Genomic DNA, 26,407 nt, shown 5'->3' on the forward strand with positions numbered 1-26,407 from the left:
TGATGTAAGTCTAATGATGCCAATCAGTTCGCTACTGAGTGCATAGAATATTTCTTAAAAGCAGGGCCCGGGTATATTTGTTGACCAAGGTCCGTGCATTCAGTGCGAAGCGTAGCCGCATTTATATTTCCTTTTTTGTTGTTAAACAGTTTTGCATTGTTGGGAACCCAAGCGACCTCGATTCGAAACCTGAACTCGAAACTGACCTGAATTCAAATCTCACAAAAAAGCTCATCATTACTATAACCTCTAATGGCAACCAGCCATTAGAGGTTAAATGTAAAATGGTATCAAGCACGCTGAATTTCTTTATTATTTCTTTATGAGGCAACCGAGCTGTTGATAGAACGTGCACATCGTCTCGAAAGAATAATTTCAGAGTTTATCCGCGAGAGCAGAGTATCCAACGCATATGACATTGCCTACAAGGGAACGAAATTTACTAATGCTTCGCAGATGCCCGTTTAAATTACTAAGCGAAATTTTATTAAAATCTGCTTGATTCATAGCTCGGTTATACTACGCCACACACACGCGAATTAGATTGAAATACATGAATTGAATCTTGATAACCCCTCCCCCCCCCCTCCCACACACACACACAAAGCGCAAGCTGAAGGTTCTCAGCTTAACAGCACTCACACGTGCGCCTTCTCGAGCGCACCATTTGTGGATGCTCACCGCGACCACGTCTTGCAAGCACAGTGCCAAACGAGCGTACACATGTTTTCCCTTGCGCGTAGCGCGCGCATTTCGAGCGAGGAACCGACCTCGGTCGGGCCGGTGATAACAAAAAGGTCGTTCCCCCACTCACTGGGAGCCAGAAACTGCAGCCCGTCCACGTGACGCAAGATGCCTGAGCCATCGCATCGCTGAATTATAATTACTCGGGCCCGAGGCGACGTCGCACGGAGCCGCTTACATAGGTTGCCGCTCTTTCAGGGGAGCGCAGCTGGTATGGAAGAGCAGAGAGAGGGAGAGAGAGAGAATTCGCCCTGGCATCGGAGCATCGCGGCGAAATCCCCCGCACTTGATTACGTAGGAGTGAGGCGAATAAGAGAAGGGTGTCGGTTTTTTCCCCCTCGAGCTAAACGGAATGTGGCGCAAACCAAGGCCCCCCTTGTCGGCGACCCGCGTGAGTGCACGAAGGGGGAAGGTTAGGCGCGCAGCGGTAGATCTCTCTCAGTCAAGGTCCCACGGGTCGCTCTTCCGGTTCGACACGTGCTATGCTTGGCGGTGCAGCCACCGTTACGGGAGAAACTAGCACGCAACGGCTCGAGACGCGCCAGCTCATGAGGTGTACAAACAAAATAAACAAAAAGAAAAGGAAGCTTGGTAAGGTCCACCGGCCGCCTTTTCCACTCATACCACACGTTTGAGATTGCTCGAAGCCTTTATTTTCGGGAGCGACTGTTTCATTTTATTTTTCTGTGAGATGTGTGCAAAAATTTTTCTCTAAGCACCGAAGTTTTCGGAGACGAAAAGATGATCTGCAAAAACTATGTTCGCTTGCGGAATTTTCAACCGTTCGCTGGCTGTTTCCATCACAGTTCTGTATCCCATCTCGGGCGCCAGACATACAAACATACCTAGGGCGCCAGTTGATGCACATCAACTCTGATATCTTTCTTAGCAGCTTACATACATCGTTCTTCTTTTCTGGTAAGCAACCTGACGGCGTGCTTACATCCAGCGCTGTTTTTGCGTTACTTTTCAGCGTATTTCTCAGACAGCAATTAGACACACGTTAGCGCGGTACTATGCCACGAGGCGACACGTTGGTACCTTCAAAGGAGAAATGCACGGGCAAAGAGAAGGACTTTACCATGATGATGAAGTTGGCCACGAAGAGGGCATACTTGACTACTTTCCCGCACCCCTCCAACATCCTGGTATCTGTGGGAAGACGGAGAAGAAAAAGAGAGGACACGGGTTATTAGCCAAGAGCGGCGCTTGCGTCTTGAGCGACACATATCGAATGGGCCCTGTGACTGCTCCCGTGCAGAAAATGGTTAATTTGTACAATTATATTTACCATCAATACTTTGCTGCGTCCCGAAGCATTCACGTTGATATATCGATTCTAATTTTTGTTTTATTTAGTTGTATTCAGCCACGCAGGCGAGATACCTAACCCCCCCTCTCCCGCCTCTTCCCAGCCATTCCTTTATGCTAGAGAGGCACAGGTGGTTCCTTTCCTAACTGAATTCATTCATTCATTCATTCATTCATTCATTCATTCATTCATTCATTCATTCATTCATTCATTCATTCACAACAACTCGTCGTGAATCTCACCCTTTGAAACAAGGCGACTGCGCGAAAACAAACGAATAAATGAGCTTTTGCGAGTCATAGCACGAACACCAGCACACAGACACAAATCACCGCCATGCAGTGACACCGTATATTTTCAGCAAGACGAGAGTACGAAACACACGGCAAATGAGGTCAAAACTGCAGGAAAGAAAGCAAACTAATAAGGCGCAATGAGACGAATATTGTAGCGGGCCAGACGGGTATTTTTAGCCTCCCTGTGGTCGGGCGTGGTCGCCCTTCCTGTCTGGACGCAGAGAACAGTCCGTCCGCCGTATGGGCCCACGGCCACAAAGATTGATGCCGCGCGGAAAGCCGGAATAGGAAATGCACTGACGTAGGGAATACGCCGCTGCGACAAGGTCTTTTGTTCAAGGATCGGCCCTGTCCAACACGGCGGACCCCGCGTTTCGGGATCGCATACGCCGTGCGGAAGAGCACACGTCTTTGGATTACATTCGCCGACGACATTTGTTGGGCCGCCCGAGCTGGCGACAGCCATGCCACGGCCACCATGTGTCTTGATCGATGCCTTAGGTGGATTCAAACTTGCACAGTTGATTCAAAGTTATGGAGTAGTTACAGTCGAATGATTCAAACTTGTAAAGAAGTTGTCCGACGGACTCTAAAAGTTATTTCTTTCCGTCTTGTTTTGAGTTCAAATGTCGAAATCAGTTATCTAAACACAGAGATTCACAAAACGTAACTTCACTCGCTTCATTTGCAAGCAACAGCTCTATGTATGCATGTATATACACACACACGCGCGAGCAAACGCACACGCACCACCCTCAAGCGTCAGATGCAGTTGAAGTAAATATAAATACCCCAGAAAGTGAAGGAAAACACAATCGCCAAGATAGCCGAATTGGTAAGGCATTCGAGATCAAATCGAAAGCTGTGGCTTTGGTCCGCATTCTGGACGCCTGTTTTTCTTTATATCTTCCGTAAATTTGAATGTTAACTTCAGTAACCATAGTAAACAAAAAACGCCTAACCATTCCCATATGCCTCCTTTGGCGTTGTATATATATATATATATATATATATATATATATATATATATATATATATATATATATATAGTGAGCATAAGGACATTATGCCCGAACGCAACATCACCATCATCACTTGTACTGTGGACACCAAGGGGTGTGTTTCCCGGCTAGTCATATCCGTGCACCCATCGCCATTATCATCTGCAAATGATCATCATCATCAGCTCGCTTCGACTGGGGATGAAGATCTGTGCTCGGCGACCGAATAAAGGTCTTCCTGCGAAACGCCGTCTCTCAATATATATATATAAGAAAAGAAAACTTTGAACAAGGTAAAAGCACGATTGTTGCCAACGTTTCAGCAAAGAGACTTGCTTTCGTCAGGGCAATCTCTCTTTCTATATATATATATATATATATATATATATATATATATATATATATATATATATATATATATATATATATATATATACAGAAAGAAATGCCGGCAGTCTACAACGTTGTAGATTGCCGGCATTTTTTTCTGTATTTCCTTGCGAGCCCCTCATTTCCAAACCTATATCAATATATATATATATATATATATATATATATATATATATATATATATATATATATATATAAGACACGGCGCTACTTGGTTGATCCCACTCTATCCGCGCACTTTTGTGGATAGGGAAGTCATAAATTATGAGAGTAGCTACGAATTTCCTCAGCGGCCAAAATTGGACAGATTTTCGTTTTTTTTTTTTAACAACCGCAAATAATGCGAGCGTGACTGATAGGGTCTTCTTCTTGTAACACTGAAGCAAAAGGCAAAAGCTAGCTTCAGAAAATCATGGCTTGTGTTGTTGCACCCAAACGGCCCTTCAATTTCTTGCCGTCCCATTGTACGTAGATCGGATATCGCGACACAGGTGGCACGCCACAATTCAATCCGGAAGAATCATATACGATGTCGCTTCAAAATTGTGGAGACATTAGGATTAAAAACAAGGGGTGTAATCGGTATCGCGTTTTTGCACACTCTCCACCCGTTCTTTTCCTGAGCTGTGGGAGACCCTGTTGACCCTGTTGTAAACCGGAGGACAAGACTCTCCTGGTGATACGAGCCAAAACGGCTAGGGAAATGCATGCATCCCCGGACTGCGGTTCCACTCTCCCTTTTGAGCTCATTAAAATGTTTTTCGTCCCTCTTTCCATTTGTTTCTCTTTGTTTTCGTTAAGGCAAATATCACGCGTGTAACATTTGTTTGCTTTGCCACTGTCTTGAGCCCCAGTAAGCCTCGTTGACATCCGCCACTGAGAAGAGGTCGACAACCTGGTCGTCTCCATAGACGAGCGGCTAACACGTGAACATATGTAGCGAGATAGCCACAGGACGACTTCAGGGTCCTGCTTTACTGGGGTGGCATTCACGTTCACAGCGAGCAAGAATGCGCCTTCTCTGACGGAACACTTAAGATCGGATGACTCAATTACGACTTACACCTACGCCTGTCAAGGTTTCAGGTAAGATGATTCAATTACGACTTGTACGCATGCTCGTCAAGGTGGACAAGATTTCTCCCTGAAAAGTGTATTTTTTAAGGTAAAACATATCATGTAAACGAGAAAGATATACCGTAATATTATGCGACGGTGTAGGTTTCGCGCCTCGAGGCTCAAGAAAGATATACGTTGATTCGCGAACAGCTGAGTGGGAAAAAAATGTGCGAGCGCTCCATTCCACAGCTGCCGTGCTTCCGGGTAGAGCAAAACATCGCCTCGGGATACGGTTTCGTCTAATAATGACAAATTATGTGCTGGCAGTCGGAAGAGAAGCAATTACGCCGAGACACGGAGCCTGCATCCCGCATATGGCGTCGAGTCACGTACGACCAAAGTACAAATTACGCGTATAGACGCTTGCCAACCGAGAAACTCTGCCAAACTCATAACGGAGAGGGAAACCTTGAATCTCGTGTCGGCGGACTTCCTATACTTTTGAAACGGCGAGATCGAACGTGATAATCAGCCACTGACGTTCCCGGAACCAGCGACAGCTTGTGTCGGGCTTACAGCGACCCAAGCTAATAGAAGGGAAGAAAGTGTAAATCAATAGTGCAAATATCTGTCGGCGTAATTTTACGCCCGCACTCTGTGCCCGTGGGACCGCCTGAATAATTTCTCGCATATTTTTCATTTGCATAACATACGCTAACCGACTAATCTGCCAATCGGCCGCCGCTTTTCTACCAGACGAAAACCGAGCTAACTTTCGACGCTGGACACTCGGTTGTCTAGACGAGAGCCACTTCAGTCTCTCGTTCTTTCTTCTTGACACGGTTTATCATATCAAGCAGTAACGCTACCATTCTGGTAAAAAGACCCGAGAGAGAAGACAAACGAACGTTCGCTTCAGAGCCCCGCGCAACTACTGTTCGCATGTCAAGCACACGGAACGCAGCCGATGCAGCGAAAAAAACAAGGCAAATTCGAGAATGATCAAATCTCGACGTGCTCTGTATGCGGCGCCGCGACAGAAGCTCGCCGCATCACCACTGAATGCGAATTCCCTCCTCTTCCGCGCCGCCTCCCAGTTCCTACTCACCCACATTCTCGACCATAGCGTCGTGGACGTCGGTGGCGATGCAGCGAACGCCGAGCCGCCGTTTCCTCGATCCACCGCCGCCAGTGGCCGAGGCAACGGCACTAGCACACCAGCGGAGCAGCGACTGAGCGCGGCACCCGCGCGAGAGCAGCCAACTAGGAGCCGAACAGACTCGCGACTAACCCAAGTCGACACACCCGCCCTACTGCGCCCGCGCTCCTGCCCGGCTCTCGAACCCCGAGGAATCGACGAAATCCTCGGCCTCCGTCGCGATAGCCCTCGCGGCGACACGGCAGGGGAGAGAGGAACTGAGGCGATCGGCCGAAACAAAGACAAGCTAAAAGCTTGGGGACAGCCGAAAAGAAGAAGCACAAGAGGACAGTTTAGGAAGCGAAAACGAACATGCAATAAACGGCAAGCTTTCCACACGCATAGCCGACCCTCCTTCTCCATCAGCGCGCTTTCCATACGCCTCTAATCGACCGCGTCAGCAACACCTACCCCATCGCGTGCTTACTCGCGGCCAGGCAGCCGCCGTTCGATGAGGGTGCGACTCCATTTGGACTAAGAGAGAAAGCACCAAATGGAAGCAGCGAATGTGAGAGGATAATAACGGAACGAAAGAGCTTGCGCTGAGTGAACGTGTGTTAATTAAATTATCCCTGGAAAAGCTGAGGTTCCCGGTTATTTCGCCTGCCGTGCACTCACAAACGTGTCATTGCGCGCAGAGCGGAGGCTGAAAGCCGCGCAGTTGTGAAACCGGTCGTCGCCGATGTTTTCGATATTGTGACATTGTATAATTCCCTGCGGCCCGTAGCAACTGTTGGCGCTGCAGAAGAAGATAAAGAATGGAAATAAAACAACACGCAAAGTTGGTTGCCCCTCGAGAAAAGCTTCGCCTTCTTGGCAGCGAGTATTGGCGCGTAGGTGTGTGCTCTGCAGTTTGACCTTCGGCGTGAACGGTAAATGTACGAAAAAAAACACGCGAGCTGCACGGTGATCTGAAGAGGGAGGGTTAACCTCCTCTCTACAGTTTAATCCTGACTGTGTTCCGGAACCAGTGGTGCATGCTGCGGAAGAGTAGTTCGTTGGTATGTCAAGTCGTGAATACGCATGCACGCATGCTTTGTGTGCATGTCTGCACACCAAGCATGCGTTCTGGTTCCACGTCTGAAATTGTACGAAACGCTTAATCACTCATCCGTCACCTAGCCTCCCGATAACCTTTCAGAGTAAACAAGGTTTCCCCCTAGATGTATCACTCACTTTCCTCTAGAAGATTGCGGTTTTCTCAATTTTGTTTACTTTTTGAGGGTTAAAGAGAACGAAGGCCTACGGACATTCTGCAAACAACACGTCTCTCGGCTATCTTTCCGCGGCTCGAGTACAACCACGCGGTGTGTTTGGTTATGGGAAACAGGTTAACGCTTTTGTAAGCGGGTATAGTGACCAACACCTGCTGCCGAGGAACTCCATGCAGGTATCGAGCAACTTTTCACCATCTCTGCCATGTGTCCTGACAACCACAGCTGGGCTCCAAGAGCTGTCATTTACGTTCCGTCTTGACCTTTCAATGCTTTCGTTGATAAACACGTAAGGACACAAGTTGCGTTCTTGTTTTGGCTTTTCCCCCTTTCAGAACTGATGTTAGGGGGCGCCTACCGCATCAATGTCGGCTGCAGGCTTATAGATTTTCCCGTATGGACAAACAGTGCCCAGCATTGTTTGATGGCATCTAGTCTGAAGTGATCAATACGAAGCCGTGGAGAAAGCGAGTCGATCAGACATTTACCTTGAACGGCCAAATTTTCATCCGCGAACAGCAAGAAAAAAAGCAACAATAAAGTCACCGCTCCATTATTTCCAAAGCTGTAGCGTGCTCTGCACGAAATGACGATTTGCGTGTCTACAACAGCCCCCTTTTTGTCCTTTGAGGTGGTCGAGCATACGAATATAAGTGCAGTGTGCGTGCGATATGACGTCAGTATTCATGGGGATTGCGTTGGAGCATAATGGACGCCCGTTAGGGAATACCCCTCAATTGGAAATCAAAACTGGCGTCTAACATAAAAACAGGGCAAAAGAAAGCATAATAAACACATCGTTTGCATTTGACTTTATTGTGTGCGCGTGTGCGTGTTTTTCAAGCCGTTCTTTGATGCAGCAGTTCAAAAATGCATCAGGTTGGCCAGGTTTTTCGTGTATAAGTCTTAACTCTCCAGTACAAACCCACATACGAAATCTATCGCGGGGCTGACTGGGACAGGCTTAACTTGTATGCCTGTTGACATTGTTTTAAGCTTAAGAAAATAACCCGAAGAACTTGCCTGAAAGACGCGTGATTACATATGGCTAAACAAAGAGTTGTTACCCCATTGTGCTCTGCTTGCGGGAATAAAATAGCCTTTACGAGAGAAAAAAAATTGATGCTACGCTTCAAAGCTGCACCTAGGGTATGATGCACGTCGTAGTGGAGAGGGGGGGAGGGGGGGGGGGGGGGGTACGGTTCGATTCAGACCACCTGGAGATCTTCGCATCGTACACCGAAACCGTCGTTAAGAGGCTCCGTCATTTGCAGACGAGTGAATGGTGTGGGTGCGGCAGTAGGGTTAAGCAACGGCTCAACAAATCGGAGCTAGACCTTCAAAAGCGATTAAATGTCGTGGAGAAAGCTGCGCTATTTCAATGCTCCCGGAACCTCGGGTATGGTGCAACAGCATGCCGATAGAATGCGGTAGCGCACTTGCCCCTTCTCTCGATACACGCGGGCAGCTATGGGCCATGAACATTCCAACCTAGCGACTTCAACCGCTACGCCTCCACGATGGGCAGTGGACGGCCTAAATCAATTTCCCTTTTCTGCTTATGAAACCAGTAATCGGTTTTGGATAAGTCCAGAAGAGCAATCCGGGCGTTTTTTTTTTTTTTTTTTTGTACGTTTTACTCGTGCCCACGGAAGGGATGAAACAGTTCTATTTCACGCATCCGGCCCAATGCCCCTGTGATGAAGAAATAGCCTTAATCGTGCCTCCCCGCCGGAGAAGTTACACGCGTGTGGTGGAGGCCCAGCGTGAACAGCGGGGAATTCCGTCCAACGCGCGGCTGCCAACTGCCGCGGCTTATGACACCTGCCAGCGACGTGGCAGTCGGAGAAGGCGGCGCTACGGTTGCGCAAGGGGTTCATCGCCTGTTATCCTACGCGGCACGCAGCCTTAGTAATTGGCGAGTGACTTCCTAGCGGTGCGGAGCAATTACTCATTCCCAATGCGTGGGTCTGCCATTGATGAATCCATTATGGTGGGCCGAACAATAGAATATAGGAGGAAGGATTTGAAATATGGGCAGCTGTACAATGCCAGCCATTTGGTCGGTTACATATTATTTTAAAAGTCTGAGCGGCACTAATTGTAGCGTACGCTAATCAAGCATCCAACCTTCGCCAAGCGTCAATATCGTGCTGTCGCGGTGCTGCGAGGAGCCGCGGCGATCGCTGGACCCGGATGTCAGCTGTCTCGCGCACCAACGCGAAACGTCATCAAGAAGTAATTAAAGGCACGGTAGCCGACACAAAAGTCACATTAGTCGTACGGTGGTGCACGAAGGGACCATTGTCCGTAAAGGATATAAGCTCACACAAGACTGCACAATCGGCGGGTCAACTTGCGGCTTCTCGTCGTTTTCTCACTGTCGACTCTGGGTCAAAATATCAGCTTTGTGAATCCCGATAATAAGCTACGCACACAGCCAAGGCACTCTTCACAACCAGCTTTTAAATAACTATGCGAACTCAAGCAACCGGCAACTACAAAAAGTTTTATTATACTTGTAATACATTCATTGTAAGGTACATGATTTCGCTTACCCCAATTCCTGCTAAATAATAGGTTCGTCTGGGACACGACTGAAAGCACGGCTTGTGAGGGCGATTGAGGACAGCGGCCAATGCGGCATTTACACGCGCAGTAGGGGAGGGTGTCAGAAAGACCACTACGTGAATAGTACATGGCTCCTACCCTTGCGGCGCTGGTAGTCGTCCATCGGCGCGTGCCAACAGTGGCTCGAGAAGACTGCTTGGGTGGCAGCGACGATTCGGCGATGGGTCCAGACGTTGCTCGTTGCACGGTCAGGGTACACGCGCTTCGGGGGCCGCTCTTGTCGACGGCAGAAAGACAGAAACGGTCGGGCGACGTCGATTCACCGTAGAAGTCGAGGCAGCGTCTGTGCTCTCATCCGCGTCGGTGGGACTCCCGCCGCGTGGCGCACTCGTGTCGCAACGACTTCGCCGTCAGAGCTGGTGGCAATCGCACGGATCGAGTAGGTTTCCCCCGTGCCGCTTGGCGTGCGTGCCGAGAAACTCGACGGCGGGGGCTCTCCGCAAGGCAGCGGCCAGTGGAGCAGACAAACAGTGGTCCGCGCGGGCCAGGCGGCAGCGACCTTTGTGAATGCGGACAGCCCTGCAGTGAGGACGCCGTCGTTGTCTTCTTCTTCCTGCTACCGCGTGTGCTGGCCTAACCCGACTGCACGCAGAACGCCAGTGGTGCACCTTGCGGGGCTTCTTCTTGTTTCGCGTTGGCGGTTCGCGTCCCTGAAGGAAAAAACGCATTTGCGACGAGGCTGCCGCCGTAACGGCTGCGGCGGACCTCGCCTCACGGGACCGCACCGTAGCTTCTTGAGCCGGCGCCGACCCCCAAACCGAACGCACTGCCGAGCCCTACGGGGCTCTCTCCACATCCGCCGGCCTTGGCTCCAGTAGGAGGCGAAGTCTACTCCTCCGAGCTTATGGATGGGAGCCCCGTCAGTTGCCTTTTTTTTGTTTGTTTTTTCACTTACACCGGTGCCATATTAACAAACGAGGGAGGTACATGTATGCCTGCACGAAGACAGCCTACGAAACTGTGCGCGAGGAACAGCGTTTGCATACTTTCACGCTTGGCGTGGCAAGTCAACCCAGTCGGTGAGGCGTCGTATCGAAAGAGGAGGAGGCTAAGGGAGGTGCCCGGTTTTCCAAATTTCAAATAACGTTATCCGTACTCCAATTGAGAAGGATACAGAGAAACTTTCGCTCTGTGAAGGCCGAGGCTACGGCATTGACCAAATGACTGGGGCATATATGTAACGCACCTCTAGAATCTAGAATGGGAGCAGGCCGGGGTGTCAGGTTATGTTGAAACTACGGCATTCAAAAGTGCAACAGCTGCTGTCTTTTCAAGATTGCGGCGAGAGGTGGGTGTCCTGTATCTGTGTTGTTCGTTATACGCGCCCTTGATGTAAGCAACACTTCATTTTCAGTCGGGAGAATATAAAAATGAACGCTAAAAAGGCGTTTTATCGAGCTCAAAATCTGAGAATGATAAAACGCTGTAGCTATCCTCATTGCATTTGTAGCCCCCCCCCCCCCCCCCCCCCCCGGACTCAATACGGGCGATGCGGTTATATGAACCGATGATAGACGGTAGATATATTCGTATATACGTATGCACTTCTTGTCGCTGTTACAGCCGACACAAGGTAGAGACTACGGACTAAAAAAGAAGACGTGATGCCGCCATTTAACCGTACTTCTGCAATGGCTGTGATTGCTTAAAGATTGCATGCGCCGTCAAAAAGTATGATCTTCTATCTTACCCCCGTTTTTCGGAGAACCCGAAAGGTCGGAAAAATAGCAAAGGTTCGCAGTTATGCAGTAATAGCTAGCCGACGTGCTCTTATTGACTTTTTCGCAGACTTAGCCCCCCCCCCCCCCTCCCCTTTTCTTCAACCCATCGCTTTACTTTCGCGGTCAGTGGGTTGTCGGGTATTCAACACGGGAAGCTACATCATGATCCCCCTCTTAAAAAGCAAAGACGTCCTTCGCCTTACGGATCCCATGATTGCGCAGTCATATGGCCTTGAATTTTTTCATCGAGCGACTGCTACCCGAGAACTTCACGGTTCATGGTAATCAGATTCGCTCACCGTAAACGGGGTACTTTGCTTTCATCCTTCGGCTCGCTTACCAAGACATGTAAATAAAAAAAGTGACTGAATCATTAAACATCCTGGGAATTTGTTTGGTAGCATATCCTGTTTTTGTATACTTATCTACCAAACGACGACCGTGGCTACCTATTATTACACCAATGCAAGCACAGTTCAGGCCTCTGCGGTCGTAGATTCCGAGAAACATACGTAATTAATGATCCGTGTGCGGGTGGCAAGGTGCCGTAATAAATTGCACCCAACAGGAATGCGAACAGCACGCGTGGGGTTATTCGCAAGAAATAAAGAGCGCAGTTAAGTTCGGCTTGTTGCGCCCGAAGATTTATGGTAAGCGCCGACTGGGTAAAAGGAAATCTTTATCCAGTATGCGTCACGTCTGTGTGGTTGTATTCTAAACCAGCTGGTTAACACACCCCCGACTCGTTTAGCCAATTTTCTTAATTTTACCATCCTCTAGCTTTATTTACTTTTCTTATTGCTGGGACCTCCTTGTCACATTTTATTGTACAAAATTAGGCGGACCATTTCTGTTCCCGCCGTTGATCAAAGTTCGTCGTCCCCAGCTAGCTGAACCTGATCAGAACGCTTTCTCCTCAGCTCATTTTTTTGTTATAGCGCTTTCCAATAGCCTACTGAACAGTAATTTACAAAAGACAGACGGCCAATATTTTGATGGCGCTTTTATCTGTATCGCTGCCAGATTTCCACCAACAAGTAAACAGAAAAAGCGCGTCTTTTGGACACAATGAAATACTTTTTTTCGCCTGTGACACGAAATAGGGCTGGCCAAGCGTGCTCTCCGTTTTGCCTGCTGTTGTTCTCAACTTTCTAAACAATGGAGGGTGCGCCGTTTGCGCGTGATTATTCCACACAGACGTTCTTTCTCTCGCTCTCTCGCATCGCGAACGTGAGTACTATCTGCAAGGAGCAAAATGTGCAGCGCCTCTGACGTGCCACGTGACCCCCCCCCCCCCCCCCTTTTTTTTTTCGGCACCCTCCTGCCGCACTTCCTTCTCCATCGGCTTATCGACTTGTTTTGTTCCTTTCAACGGACATGCGAGCACCGTTCTCTGAGCGAACGCTCTCACGGGGACTGGACTATGGCAGCAAGAACAATGAAGCCGTCATGTGGAGCGTTCAAACAGCGAGTAAATCTCGGCCGTCACTGCACAATGCGCCACCGCCAACAGCGTGACTTCGCCGCTCGGGCTTGCCCCGTTGTCTTAGTGCGCACGGAAATAAGACAGCGAACGGCTTGCGATGTTTCGGCTTCGTTCTCGCGCCGTTACGTTGGCCGCAAAACTGGCAGGTACCCCACGAACCGGCGCCACGCTTTTCGTGCGGGGCGCAGTACACTCTGTAGACGAGTTTGGGGCTGACACCGAGTTTACAAGTCAATCGCACTCGGCTTCTTTGCTTCTGCTTCTTTTCGCTTGCGCAGGCAGGTTTCAGAAATCGTGAGCGTCACTCAATCCGAGCAGTCAGCTGGACAGCGGTGGAGAGGGATCTCCACAAGCGGTATCAGGGAGTGCGGTACCGGGCTGGGATAAGTGGAGGGGCTGTAATTTCCGCGCTTTTGTCGCTGCTTTAAGTATATCGTAAAGCAGCTCCAGAAGCTGGCATCCTAACTAGAGTGTATCTACCTCCTCGCATAAACGTCTGCACATAAAGAACCCCCAGGAAATGTCCTATGGTTGGCGGACTTTAATAGACAATCAGGAGCTTATAACAGTCTTTTAGCTTTGCACAAGATAATATTGATACCAAGCACTTTAACGAATTATCCCTGACATTCACATATCCGTCCATACAGAGTAGCAAACCGGGCTCTAATTCTGGTTAACTTTCCAGACTCTGCATTCGCTTCTCTCCTCTTTCTCCTCCCATCAGGAAAACACTGCAACGTTTAGAACAAAATAAAACAATCGCTCTCTTCATTGTCACAAAAACGCAACTGACGTGTATACGCTCACAACCCAGTGTTACCAGCATTTTGGCCCTCGCGGTCGCAAGCCCACAACACGTGTATTTTATGCACCCGCAAAATAAATAGCGAGAGGAAAGAAGCGATGTCTCCGACTGCCGCGCTGGAAGGCATGCAAAGTTCTGTCACATTTGCAAAGCAGCTATTACGGAATGACCAGCCTTGGGAGAACCTGTCTCGCACGCGCTCAGAGTCTATGAGCCACGCGCGTGGTTTTACATAGAAAGATCGGCACACTGTACGTGTCGGAGACAACAAACACAATAAAATTAAGCTCTCTTCGATGGGAAACCCCATCAGCGGACCGCCGCATCGGATCCTGCATGCCGCAGTCTAATTACCATGCTGTGAACCAGAAAAGTTCGGCTTCCCTTGCTACATGCCTGCCCTTGCACGCACGTCATCGGTGGATTCCGGTTCAGAACAGCGACTGAGCATATGAATAATGGCAAGCAGACGCACGTTTTCCTTGTTTGTGACGTAGGCTGGCTTCGACGATTCGATGACGGCGACTTCATCGTCACGCTGGAGGGTATAGCCCCCTTCGTTCTTCTCGACATTGCCGGCCGCGAAACGCGAGCGAAGCAAGAAGGGCGACTGCATGGCACGTAGGGGGGCAACAAGGGTATACGTTCAGAGAAAAATAGAGCCCCGACTCGTGCGTCTGTTGCCGAACGAAACGAAGCGTCATCACTGGATTTTTTTAATGAGGATGTGCTAACGCTGAGGGCGGTAAACATTCCGCACCATCCGGTTGGGCATCCCGCGTGGCATACAAAAGCGGTTTTTGACTGTTTTAGACACCTTTCCTGCAGTGTGAATATTGTGAGGTCACTTTTTGGGGCAACGACCTTCACTCCACGTGTGCGTGTGACTGACTCAACATGCGACGTTCCTTAAAGGAGGTTCGTACATTGTGAAATTAGGCTAGGATACATTGACAGGGAACGTCTCGGAGTAATAGGGATCACTCTCTTCAAAAACAGCTCCCTATTGCGCCAATGGTCCCCGTTGTTTCTGTAGGTTCTAGACACTGCACCGTCTCATAGGCTATCCGATAAAGTTGCAGCGACCGCCATACTGCCAGCCGTCATCAGGATTTTACGCTAAGCAAAGGTGTTGTCATTCATTCGGGATGGCGGCAGCGTATACACTGTGTACACTGAGCATCCAATAGTATTTTGAGGCGGTATAAGTTTCAGTAGCGCCATTTGCTGGAACGTTACCTAGAGGCCGTGGCCTGCAGTCGTGGTTCCATAGAATTCGTTCCAATACGCCTTTGTAGGAAGTACTCTGTAAGTGCGCGTAGCCGCTGTTAGTGCCAATTGCTGACCCGTGCAGAAAGGGCGCCTTCCTACTGTGTTTCCAGTCGTTCAAAAAGAAGGAATCTTTGGCAAGACGAACCAGCGGGCGACTGGCTGGGCTACAAGTGTCGTAACAGAAGAAAAGGTTCCCACTTGTTATTCTCCGCGGCTGCTTGACTGATCTGGTGACCTGAAAGTCGCGATCTCCGCAAGAACTGGCGTGGTTTATCACGTGCGGGCTGTATTCGCGAATGGGAGCGAATTGCGACACGCTTCGCCCCTTTACCTCTTTTTTGTATTCCGTGCCTTGCATCTGCGTGCTATACATTCGCGAGATCAGAGCTCTTGGTTGCGGGTCGCGCACATAGTACATCACTCAGCACTCCGATTTTCATTGTATAGGAGGCACGACCTTTGTTGCGAGCATTCGGAGTATCACGGGGCATCCGAAAAGTTGCTCGAGTGAAAAGAACACCGCTTTCCACAGCGCCTCGTGTATCACAATTGCGAGAACCACGAAGACTCGCGCGTGAAGTAAACGGTGAACACAAAAGAGGAGGAGGAACAAAGGTGTCACGACTTCATTCAGCGCCGCCTACGGACTGGAAACTAGCTCGAGTTAGCGAACAATGAAAGCGAGGGAGCAAGGAAGATGCAGATGCTTTGGGAAGGAACGCCGCTGCGATGACGAAATCCGGGAGAAGTGCAAATTGCAAAAATCGGCTCAATATTAAGAGGTGCGGCTACGAAGCAACGTAGCCCACGCGGGTGCGAGATAACAATGGCCAAATCTCATCCGCGCGGCAAATTTGAAGAACTCAGCCACAGCTCTACTTTTGTCGGCACTCTCGTATAATTAAGATCCTCGTGCAAAGAGCCGCTACTAATTATTGAGGGCGCTTAAACTTATTTGCACTAGTGTAACAGAAAACAGCGGCAGTGGTATCGATCAACACAACTAAATCAGGAGCAATTAAACAATTCTTAACCGGCTTTCTTTTCTTTGTTTTCCTTCACGGTCGCAGTGAACCAGCAGCGTCGTTAATTAAAGGCCCTCTCGCCGAAACGCAACCTTCCCTCGGAAAATGTGAACCAACATGCAAATTTCGCGCATCACAGAGACAAGCGTAGCGCTTTCGCGAGCTGCCCACCGTCTTGCCTGCTACCGCTTTTACGCTCTGCCTTCGCGGCAAGTTAAACGAACAATATGAACTTCTCGCTCGAAAACCGCCCGGCGTACGGGGAAGCACGGACAAAGGAAGCAAAGGCCAACAAACGAGCAGGATGCTACTCTGCGTGAGCGAATGTTTCTTGCTTTCGTCGTTTCTTCCGGCAGGCACGGGATTGCGAAAAAGAACGACACGAAGGGACGGCAACGAGTCCCGTTAGGCGGTTGGCCGTGGCGTGATCGGGAAGGCGCACACGCGCAAACGAGGCGCGCACGACTCGTCGACGTGTGTGTGCTCGGGGGGAAAACGGTGTGAGGGCACGGCGGGAGGAGGACAGTTCTGGAGGACATCTGTCGGTGTGCGCGGGCTAAAAACAGCCCGCTCATTTGCATACTAATCGTTCCCAACACCCATTATCGCCGGCGCCCGCCTTATCAGTAAATAAATGAAGGTGGGAGGCACGCAGGGAGCAGCGGCCCGAGCCAAATTTGTAACTTCTCCTTGTACGCGCAACACCTTGCGTGAGTGTCGAGGCTGCGAGGAATCGAAGAACGAATAACAAGAAAAGCAAGGCACCAAGACAGGACAAGGAACGAAAAGGTAAAGTTTGACAACGTCTGGATATGGCCCAAGGCGGTGCGCGTTGCAAATGTTGGAGCACAGGACATCATAAGTACTGATTGCGTACAGCGCAACTGACCTGTTGCAGTACGGACGTAAGGAAAGTTTGAAATTCCCGACAATCACCATATTTGAGATTTTCCTGCTTCGGTCGTTGTTTATAACTAACGTGACGTGCCTTTATATACTTCTGTCAAGCACACACACAGGCACACAGTTATACAAATACAAAATGCAAATTTATCTTTCGTGTGTATATAAATATATTATCACCATCATCATAAACCTAGTTGAATAACAGTCGTCCAGTAATCCGCGGATACAACCGCAAATAAGCGTTGCGAAATAAAAACGGGACTCGAAAACGTCATGCGGGCCTCCATTGTACCATTTAAAAAATGCTTCCTGAACAAGAAACATTCGAAGTTTTACGCTGCACAGATTGCGTCCCCACGCTGTATTACCTCACGAAGAAAGGGCTGCAGACAAAGCCATTTGTTTACGGTTTCCCAACCCAAATATATCTGATAAATACTGTCACCTAGATCTGTTGAAGACTCCTCCTATCTCAGTAATTCCAGTGCCGAACCCAGCCGCACACTAACGGCTAGAGTACACTGAAAAATCGTGCAGGGCTTCCATACAAAGCAGCGACCACACCCTCCGGGAGCGCCCTGGGGGAAAGTGAAGTCACCTGCTTGAAGGAAGGAAACGGGCGTCGGAGCGCGTGAGAGAAAGATCAGATTGTCTTGGGCAGAGTGTTGGACACCGTCCACACGATTGGCGGTGTTTGTTCCAAGGACGCGAAGAAAGCACTGCATCAACATCTGCAATCAAGGCAATCAGGCCGTCTTATGCAAATCGACGCGACAAGAAGAAAACGACGCCGTAAGCTTGCCGCTGTAATCGAACTCGCTTCGTTCCAGGACACCCACGGAATCATTTCACTATTTTACCATTATCGTGTTCACATTTTCTTTTCTTTTTAATTCCGTGGCGGTGTTTGCATGGTTGTGCTTTTCAGACGGAAACGAAGAGATACATTCTATACACCGATTCAGGATTCTAAATGATGCCAATTGTAGGAGCAGCGTCCTAATGTCTGATACCATCTTTCAGGTCTTCGTGTGGATTATGCAACAGGAGGACGATAAACGGCGATGAAAGGTGTTCTTGAGACCTTTTTTTCCGTTTAGTTGAGGCAGAAAACCATGCAAGGAAGAGAATGATTTCGCAGCTGGTGATATGGTTGATATTTGGGGGGATTTAAGGTGAGCTCAAGGCAGGAAAAATTACGTCCCCAAAACGTGTACTACCGGCAAAGTACCCGCCTACTTGGCGTTGTGTGTTCGAAATCGATTGATCGTCTTTTAGACCCGGTTTCCTGCGCTCTACGTCAGTTACATGGCCCGCTGAATTCGAAAAAGTCAACCTAAATGTGACAGGGCGAATTGGAGCCGGATGAATTTGATTGAGGCACCGCATATTTGGCTACAGCGTCATATCCATTCTGCTAGGCGATAGATCAACAGCTTCAGTGAATTTACTGAGTGAAGCCCAAAGGGTATACGACTAAATTTTACATTTGAATAAAAAACATTAAAACAGTAGCGGCGCATTCATTTTACTTGTGTCTATATAGAGCTTATTATTTCGCCAATCGCCCCCCAGAAAAAAAGATACTGGCTTGCCAGCACGTGTTTCTGAATACCTTAGACACGTGTCCTTAAGATTTATTGCTCCCTTAAAGAAATAAACTGGAAATAAGTGAAACACGTGGTGCGCTTAAAACGCCCTCTTATCAGCACGAGACAATGCAGAAAGGGCGTGTGCGCGGTCTTAAAACCCACGCGAGAGCTCCACCTTGCGTAATCGCATACAAATGCAGCAGCCCCTTGGGGACGTGACAGATCACGTAACCAGAGGCGGCCGACCTTCGCGCATGCACCACGGTCAGACGGTTCCCATTTCGAAAAGCTCGGTTCTTTTAATAGCCCTCGCTGGTTCGGAAACGCCGCTCGTTCTTCACGGAGGAGTGCTGGGCAGGCCCCCGGGGCGGGCAGCGGCGGCAAAACGGGGTTGAGAGGGTCCGCTAAGCGCGGTCGACGGCCTTGCGCTCGCAACGGCGCGGCCTTGCGGTCCGTTTCCGCCGGCCCGGCGCGAGGGTCCGACGGCGGACGCTGCGTGCGACCCCACCGCCGGCTGCGGCTCCTTCACCCAGCTGCCAAGCCGTCCGGAACTCCGCGCTTCTATGGTGCGGCCACACAACAACGCCGCTTCGGTGCTGAGACGCTTGCCTATCCTTGACGGAACGCTTGGAATGAATGTCGCGAGGCAGAAGAGCCAGCGAAGGTCCACTACCGGTGACAAAATAAAGCAGCTGCCTCCTGGAATGCGTGTAGTAAACAACTATCAAGATGTACAATGCAATTAGCCAATGTGCGCTCAGCAGATGTATCCCGAGTACGCGGCAGCAAGAGCGGAATGTCACTAACGGGCTTATAGCTCTCGGTAGCATAGAAGCGGCGCGCACATGGTTTTTTTCTATCGCCATTGCTTTACTTTCGGTTCGAGTCACCCCCTGGGTGTACTTTCACTGAATTATTATTCCTAAAAACACATTTTTAACTCTCAATGTCAACATACAAAAATTATGCGCCGCTCTCTCTCTCTCTCTCTCTCTCTCTCTCTCTCTCTCTATATATATATATATATATATATATATATATATATATATATATATATATATATATATATATATATATATATTTCTTTCTTTCTTTCTTTCTTTCCCCTTCTCTCTCTTTCTCTGTAGTTTTATGAAAAAAAAATTGATCATGTAATAATTACCCAAATGAAATGCTACTTCACACATCACATTCTTAATATGCCCCTTGCCAGCGTCTTTCCCCTTCTCCAACCTGCCTAAGTGCCTAACAGAAAAGCTAACTTTCCAGGTTTGTGCATGCAGCTAGTAAACCTCCGGATTTCGGGTTCTCTTGTGGTCCCCAAGCACCCAATTAGTTTGTCCACGCTGCCACCCGGCCGTTGAATGTATGCGCGGGTCGTGGTGAGGGACGGCGTCGCAAGGAACTCCGCATTCAACGCGTATTCGGCGGCGCGTGATGCTGAAGGATGCGGCGCAGTTGACCGGAGCGGCGCCGCTTTCTGAGCCCACTGGCTTCGGTCCTGAAACGGCTTCGTGAGCGGGCAAACGAGCCGAACGGGAAGCCAAGTGAGCACGCGACCCACGAAATGGGATACACTGATGAACAGCGGCATTAAATTTCACCCAAGAGCTAAGTATGTGTTCGAGCTGGCAAGCGTAACAATGCGAATCATTCATTTGGACAAGGAAATGCTGGCGATTTGTTCGGCGTTCTTAAACCGAACGTGTGTATTACGTTTCTTCTGAGGCTGAATAGTGAATTGTTCCGAAACCTCATAAGTTCACGACGCGGTGGCGTGCAATCACATGTCACATGTCTTCGCTCAATATTGCAGCGCATATAGCCCTTGCAAGTTCTTTAGCATTCGCACAAAACATGGGCCATTGCAATTTCATTCGAGCTCACTAAAAGTGATCGAATGATTGATTGATTGATTGATTGATTGATTGATTGATTGATTGATTGATTGATTGATTGATTGATTGATTGATTGATTGATTGATTGATTGATTGATTGATTGATTGATTGATTGATTGATTGATTGATTGATTGATTGATTGATTGAGCATGCTAAGATTTTGACGCTGCTCGGGCACCATATTCAAACCAGATACCTCATTGGAGGAACTAGGAACGGTATATCAATAACCCTGATCACCATTCAGTATGTTCCAATACTACAACCATCTGTCAAAACCGACGCCAAGGTAGACTCAAACCTCCGTCTCGCTCGCGACACCAGTGACAAGCAATCTGTTCGGATGTACAGCCTTCAAGACGCTCATTGCTTCCTTAGCTTTCTTTATGCCCTTCTTTGAAAAATAGAAATAAGCACACAAAAAAACGCGGAGGGGTTTGAGAGCAGAGTTCCGCAACAGCATTGTTTCCGCGACTAATGACCTCCGAACCATTTGGCAGCGCTCCAGAGGTCGGCGGCCACACGCCCCGTGTGAGGGTCGTCCCTTGCCCCTGACACGTCCGCCGTATTTGAAAAGAAAAAGGATAAAATGCAACAAAAGAAAATGAAGGGGGAAAGAGGCACAAGAAATACAGTGCTTCAAAAAGTGTGAAACGGCGGGGAGGCGGGGCGGCGACGCGTAATCACCCGCAGCGCCTAATGTTTTCGTAACCGGTATACGCGCTAACACCGTCCCACGCCGTCACACACAAAAGGAGCGGATGAATGCCACGAACAGAAGCCGAGTCGAAGACGGCGACGGCCGGTTTAGGCGCCGAGAGATGTTAATATTCCGCGCCAGTTACGGCGGCTACTTTCGTCCCTCGTGCCGAAGCTCCTGCAGCAGCTGACGTGACAGCAGCAGCAGCGGTGTTTCCTAAGGCTGTTCGCTTGCCCCGCTTTTGTTTCGCTGCCCAAAGCGAACGGCCGTTTTTGTCCGGTTGGACCGCGTCCAGACACCCAGCGGCCGTGCCAAGGTGCACGTGAGTGGACTATCTTACGAGTCTCGCGGTCGCAATGGCGTGGTCGCACATTCCGCGAGAATAAGTTTATGTGCGAGCGGCCTCAGTCACACAACCATGTTTAACCCGCGGCAGCCATTCAGTCATAAGGCTGTGCTAACGAGTGACAGGGTTGATAGGATGATCTAACTGTGCATGCGCAAGACATTCCAGAGCATGACCGGATATCAGCCAAGTTCATAGAATGTATAAGTCCCAAAGCAACGTTACGCACTTGTTTTCTCTCCTTCCTCTGTCACGTTTTTTTATTGGCAAAAGAAAATCAAACAAGTTACGTCATAATCTTTCCTACCAAAGGCAGAAATTGTGATGATATGATGATGATATGATGATAGTAGGGATAGTAAACAGGCCTTTCTCAAAGGCTACGCGCGGCGTAAATCGGCACTGTGGTGGGAGGGAGAGAGCCCGACAACAACGACCGCCACTGCCCTTTCCAGTAGTCATAGCGGAAAGAATTCTAATTACCATAGGAAGAGAGGAAGCATCGCGTAGTTATGTCCTAATGGCAGCATTAAAAGTACGCCGAGTGCCAGCGCGTTACATGCACAAAAGGCTGCCAATGGCTGAGTGAATGTTTTTTTTTTGTTGTTGTTGTTGTTCCCTGCGCACACCTTTCAGTCCGCTAGATGGAGTCTTCGCACCTGTTTCTTTTCCTATAGTGCTCGTGACATCAGATGGCCGTAAGGATTTGCCAGCTGGGCCCAAGATGTGTTTGTCGCATTAAGACATGTGTGTAGGGTGTAAGCGGTTGCGAAGGCTCGACTGCCACAAACACAGAAGCGCAGTGCATTAATAGCATCTTGCGGATGGCCTTCGCCGTCGCGAGACTTGATGAGTTGGACCCCAAACCGCTACGTTGCCGCCAGTCTTAACGGTGCCCAGAGTAGGAACACTTTGCTCCTTCCTGCGAGCAAGGTTGTTATTCTTCCTGGTAGATTGTAAGGGGGATACTTTTTCGCTTAATTGCGAGTTTCTATTTAGAGAAAGGCCACCTGGCTTTCCTTTTCACAAAAATGAAATGAAATAGCTGCAAGATGGTAGATCAGGTAAAAAAAAAGTAAAAGAACTGCTATGCAGCATTTTTTTGTTCTCGGCATATTGAATTTTTTTTTTTTTTTTGAAACGAAAGAATATTCGAGAAGAATACATTTCGTCAAGACGGTTAGCGTAACTGATCTGGCAGGCGCCGTTGACAGGGATAACGTGCGTTCTCAGTACTTCTGAACAAGTGCGTTGCAGTTCAGAAAAAAAGAGCAAAAGAAAACGAACGAACATCGCAGTTCACCCGTGATATATCGTCTGAAGAGCTCAGGGTAAGCTTATGTCTGTTTTTCCTTCCCCCAGGCAAAGCACTCTACCTTATTATTTTCCCTGTCCCTCAACCATCCTCTGACTCTTCTCCCAGAGGACGCGTCTGATATTGCTTGCATACCTTCCAGTAAACGACTACACCTGTGAATGATACGTAAAAACAAACACTCCCAAGCGCAGATCAGGACCGGCCGAGTCATCATCGCGGACTTCTATCAACCTTATTCCACTGTGACCCAAGAAGAGAGTTAAGGTTCCAACAGAAGGCGATGTAATCACCACAGCTTCATATGCGGGTAACCTACATTGTGCTTCAATTGAGCTGTCTCCCAGTTTGTTTGTCTCTTTTTTCGAACACCTAACTGCCAGGCGCCACTGCTCATTTCATCACGCTGACGCTTTACTTCGTGTTTCACCCGAAGCCATATCTGACTAATGGATATGCCGCTCATCACTCAAACAACCGCAATGCGCCCATGACATTGGCGCACACATACGCCCGCGTTCATTGTCCCCAAAGCGATTAGCGTCGGCTGTGGGTGAGAACATAAGCGATGAAGCGTGACTCATTATGTAGAGCGCGAGCGGCCGGGCTCGCTCTATTACAGCCACCGAGGCGTCAAAGGTCGGGGCGTTGTGGAAACACCTGAAGGGCGGAGGAGCGCCACACGGGTTGTCGAACGAATGCTTCCGCACCCAGCACGCGCCAGCAGGAAGGAACGCAGGAGAAAGGGTGACCGCGAGAGAGGGGCCTGGAATGGTCCTTGCCCGAGGCAGCCCGAATTCCTGCCCGAAGTGACGCCAAGGGTGACCGTGATGATCGCCCCACTGGCAAAGTGAGCGCTCGCTAATGAGCTCTGCTGGCACCCGCGGAGTGAAAGGAACACTCCAATCTCAGGAATCCCGAGCCGGAAAAGCCACGTGCAGTGGGAAAACAGCGCCGTAACGGACACGAATGATTCCGACAAGGTTTCGGCAAGCGCTAAGCACGAATAACTTGTGCCACATGCGATCTTTTATCTCAAGTCTTGCCCATATTCTTAGCTCAGATACAAAGCCTGTGCCATCTGTGACGTCGCATGAAAGCCACGAGACTGCTCAGTGCAGTGTCCTGTGGCCGGAACGTCTCACGTTGTGTTACTGCAGCGGCAGATCGACCACCATTTGCAGCAGCCTCCCCAAGGAGCAACTTTTTCTGTTCAAATGTATCCATTCTATCTAAACGTTACCGCCCTAGCTTTCTAAGAATTGTCCGCAACGCCATTGCCAAGAGGACCTTCTCGGTTTCACATTTCTTTCTTTAGGTGCGCAAATATCACCGCTCGTAAAACACATTCTTGTAGCGATCCCTGTGACTTTTCTTGGCAGTTTCTTAGATTTCAGGCACCTTGTTAAAATTACCAACAACCCTTAAATTTCCGCCTCGAGCGCTATTTGTCTTCTATTTACAAACTGTTTCCCTGTATGATGTGTTTATTATTCGCTTACCTCTTTGTTATCGGCTTGATATCTTTGTGTCATGGTATCGGTTGTCCTCCTGCGCACTCCAGCGTTTTTATCTATACGAACATATTATCCTTGTATGCACGCTGCCCCCAAGGCCTAACGCTGCTGGTCTGCGCTAATAAACAACAATAAATACAAATGCGTTCAGTGACGTTGTTAAAAACTGCAACCGATCGCGCGTTGCCAACGCGTTGCGTAACAGCCCCGAGCGGCGAATTCTCGGTCGAAGGACGTTCGCCCTGCGTGGCGCAGCCGTCCCCAACGTCAGTCTCACAGCGCGTCTCGGTGGACGTAGACGGAGGAACCGCGTCTCGCAGCAGCAGCGAGCGGAGCGTGAACGCGAGAGAACCCGCGCTACCTGGTCGAATCGCGCCGCCCCTGAAATTCCATCGCGCAGCGCGCCAATCTCAATCTGATAGTCGTCCTACCCGTGGCATCACTCGACTTCAGTCAGAACGGCACACAATCTTGTAATCTGGCTCGCGAACATTATAACGGGAAACGGAATGCGCGCGTGAAGTCGCTCGCCGCTTTTGAAGTCGTCCCAAGTTTCCGACGGAAGCTGCTGCTACCCGAAGGTGGGAAGGAAGGAAAAAAAAAAAAGAACGAAGGCAGAACGGATAGGCACGGCGAGAGCAACAAACAACTCGTACAAACTAGCTGGCGAGGCTGCGTGCTCAAGGGGCGAGCAGCGGCAGATTTTTTTCCACGCCCGCGCGGCGCGCTAACGAAGCCAACGCCGCGTGGAATGCACAGCGCTAGCCCAGTTCACCGCGCATAGCTTGTCACCTTAAATCTGGCTGCCGATACATATCTGGCTGCGCCTCCGAGACCGTTAAATATAGCCTGCGTCCCGCTGCGACCGAAGGGGGGCCATGCAGCTGGCGCGCTTATGTAATGCGTGCCGGATATGCAGTCGGGGCGAAGGACGACGCGTCCACGGCTGCTCTGCGCCGAGTGGACAAGGCATGGAGCGTCTCACGGCGTTGCTTTCCGCGTTTCGCTCACGCCCGAAGCAATGCGTAAGCAAATAATTGCCGTAGAGCGGTAGTTTGCTACATACTCGAATAAGCGCTGGCTGCGAGCGCTTCTGTCGCAACTGCTGCACGGCTCAGTCCCGGAGGCGACGGACACGACGTATTTCGTGACACACACACACAAAAAAAAGACCATCGTTGCGGCTGTGTAACCAAAATTAAAAACCAAAGGAAGGGTCACTGGGATCATTTTTGTTTAAACATGTTCGCACCCATGGTGTTGCATGAGCTCCACGGTAGCTATGGGGTGTCTATCCGCTTCGCTGGCTCAGTGGTTATGGCGTGTAGTGCTGAGAACGAGTACGCAGATTCGCGGCAGTTGTTTCTGGTAGAGGTGAAAAACAAAGACGGCCAACTGTCGAGCATTTAGCGGAAGTGAAAAAGCCCTAAATGGTCTAAGTTAATCCCTAGTCCTCCACTATAGCTTTTCTCACACATAGTCCAAGAGTAGCTTAGGCGCATAAACCTCCAACTAAGCTAAGGTGCTCCGCTAACGAGCGCGAAGGTCACTAACCTGACCACGCTGTCTCCTTTTTCTTCATGGAGGTGAACAAAAAAAAAGTTTATGTAAGAAATTGCCGCTGGCACGCCATATCTTTTAAAGTAATTGCATAGCCCTCAACAACAGGGAGCGCCCCTTGTCTCATTCGCTGCGTCAAATCCCGGTATTGAACTTTTATTGAGCGTGGTAAACGTATCTTCGTTGGCGTTGACAGAACCAGACTCTCGAAGATCTAATGAGCACTCCCACGAAATCTTCCCAAGGCATAAGCAAAAGGCGTAATCCACAGTAAAAAAAAAAAAAAGGCCGCCAAGTTTTGCCCCCCCCCCCCACGGGCCGTCTCACTGCATATGCATGAAAATTTACGTGTCGGCGCAGTGCACAGTTCTCACAATCGCCCATTCTCACGCACGTCTGTAATTTCTTCCGGC

At 49.4% G+C, this 26,407-nt stretch overlaps 1 protein-coding gene across 7 annotated transcripts in view; it reads right to left on the reverse strand.

The window, feature by feature from the left end:
* Tsp74f (Tetraspanin 74F) overlaps positions 1-26,407 on the reverse strand; it is a 362,176-nt gene that overhangs the window by 11,929 nt on the left and 323,840 nt on the right. For 5 of the 7 annotated variants that reach the window (XM_077702261.1, XM_077702258.1, XM_077702260.1 and 2 more), the window contains one exon: positions 1,826-1,896. In XM_077702261.1, coding sequence (XP_077558387.1) covers positions 1,826-1,888 — 63 coding nt within the window. In that variant the 5' untranslated portion in view covers positions 1,889-1,896. Of the gene's footprint in view, positions 1-1,825; positions 1,897-5,910; positions 6,102-9,923; positions 10,134-26,407 lie in introns of those variants that run through there. The other 2 variants (XM_077702256.1, XM_077702257.1) reach the window with 2 other exon arrangements.

Source organism: Haemaphysalis longicornis, unplaced genomic scaffold (genome assembly GCF_048455015.1).
Source record: "Haemaphysalis longicornis isolate Haplotype H1 unplaced genomic scaffold, Haemaphysalis longicornis Haplotype H1 scaffold_3, whole genome shotgun sequence".
Taxonomy (NCBI): domain Eukaryota; kingdom Metazoa; phylum Arthropoda; class Arachnida; order Ixodida; family Ixodidae; genus Haemaphysalis; species Haemaphysalis longicornis.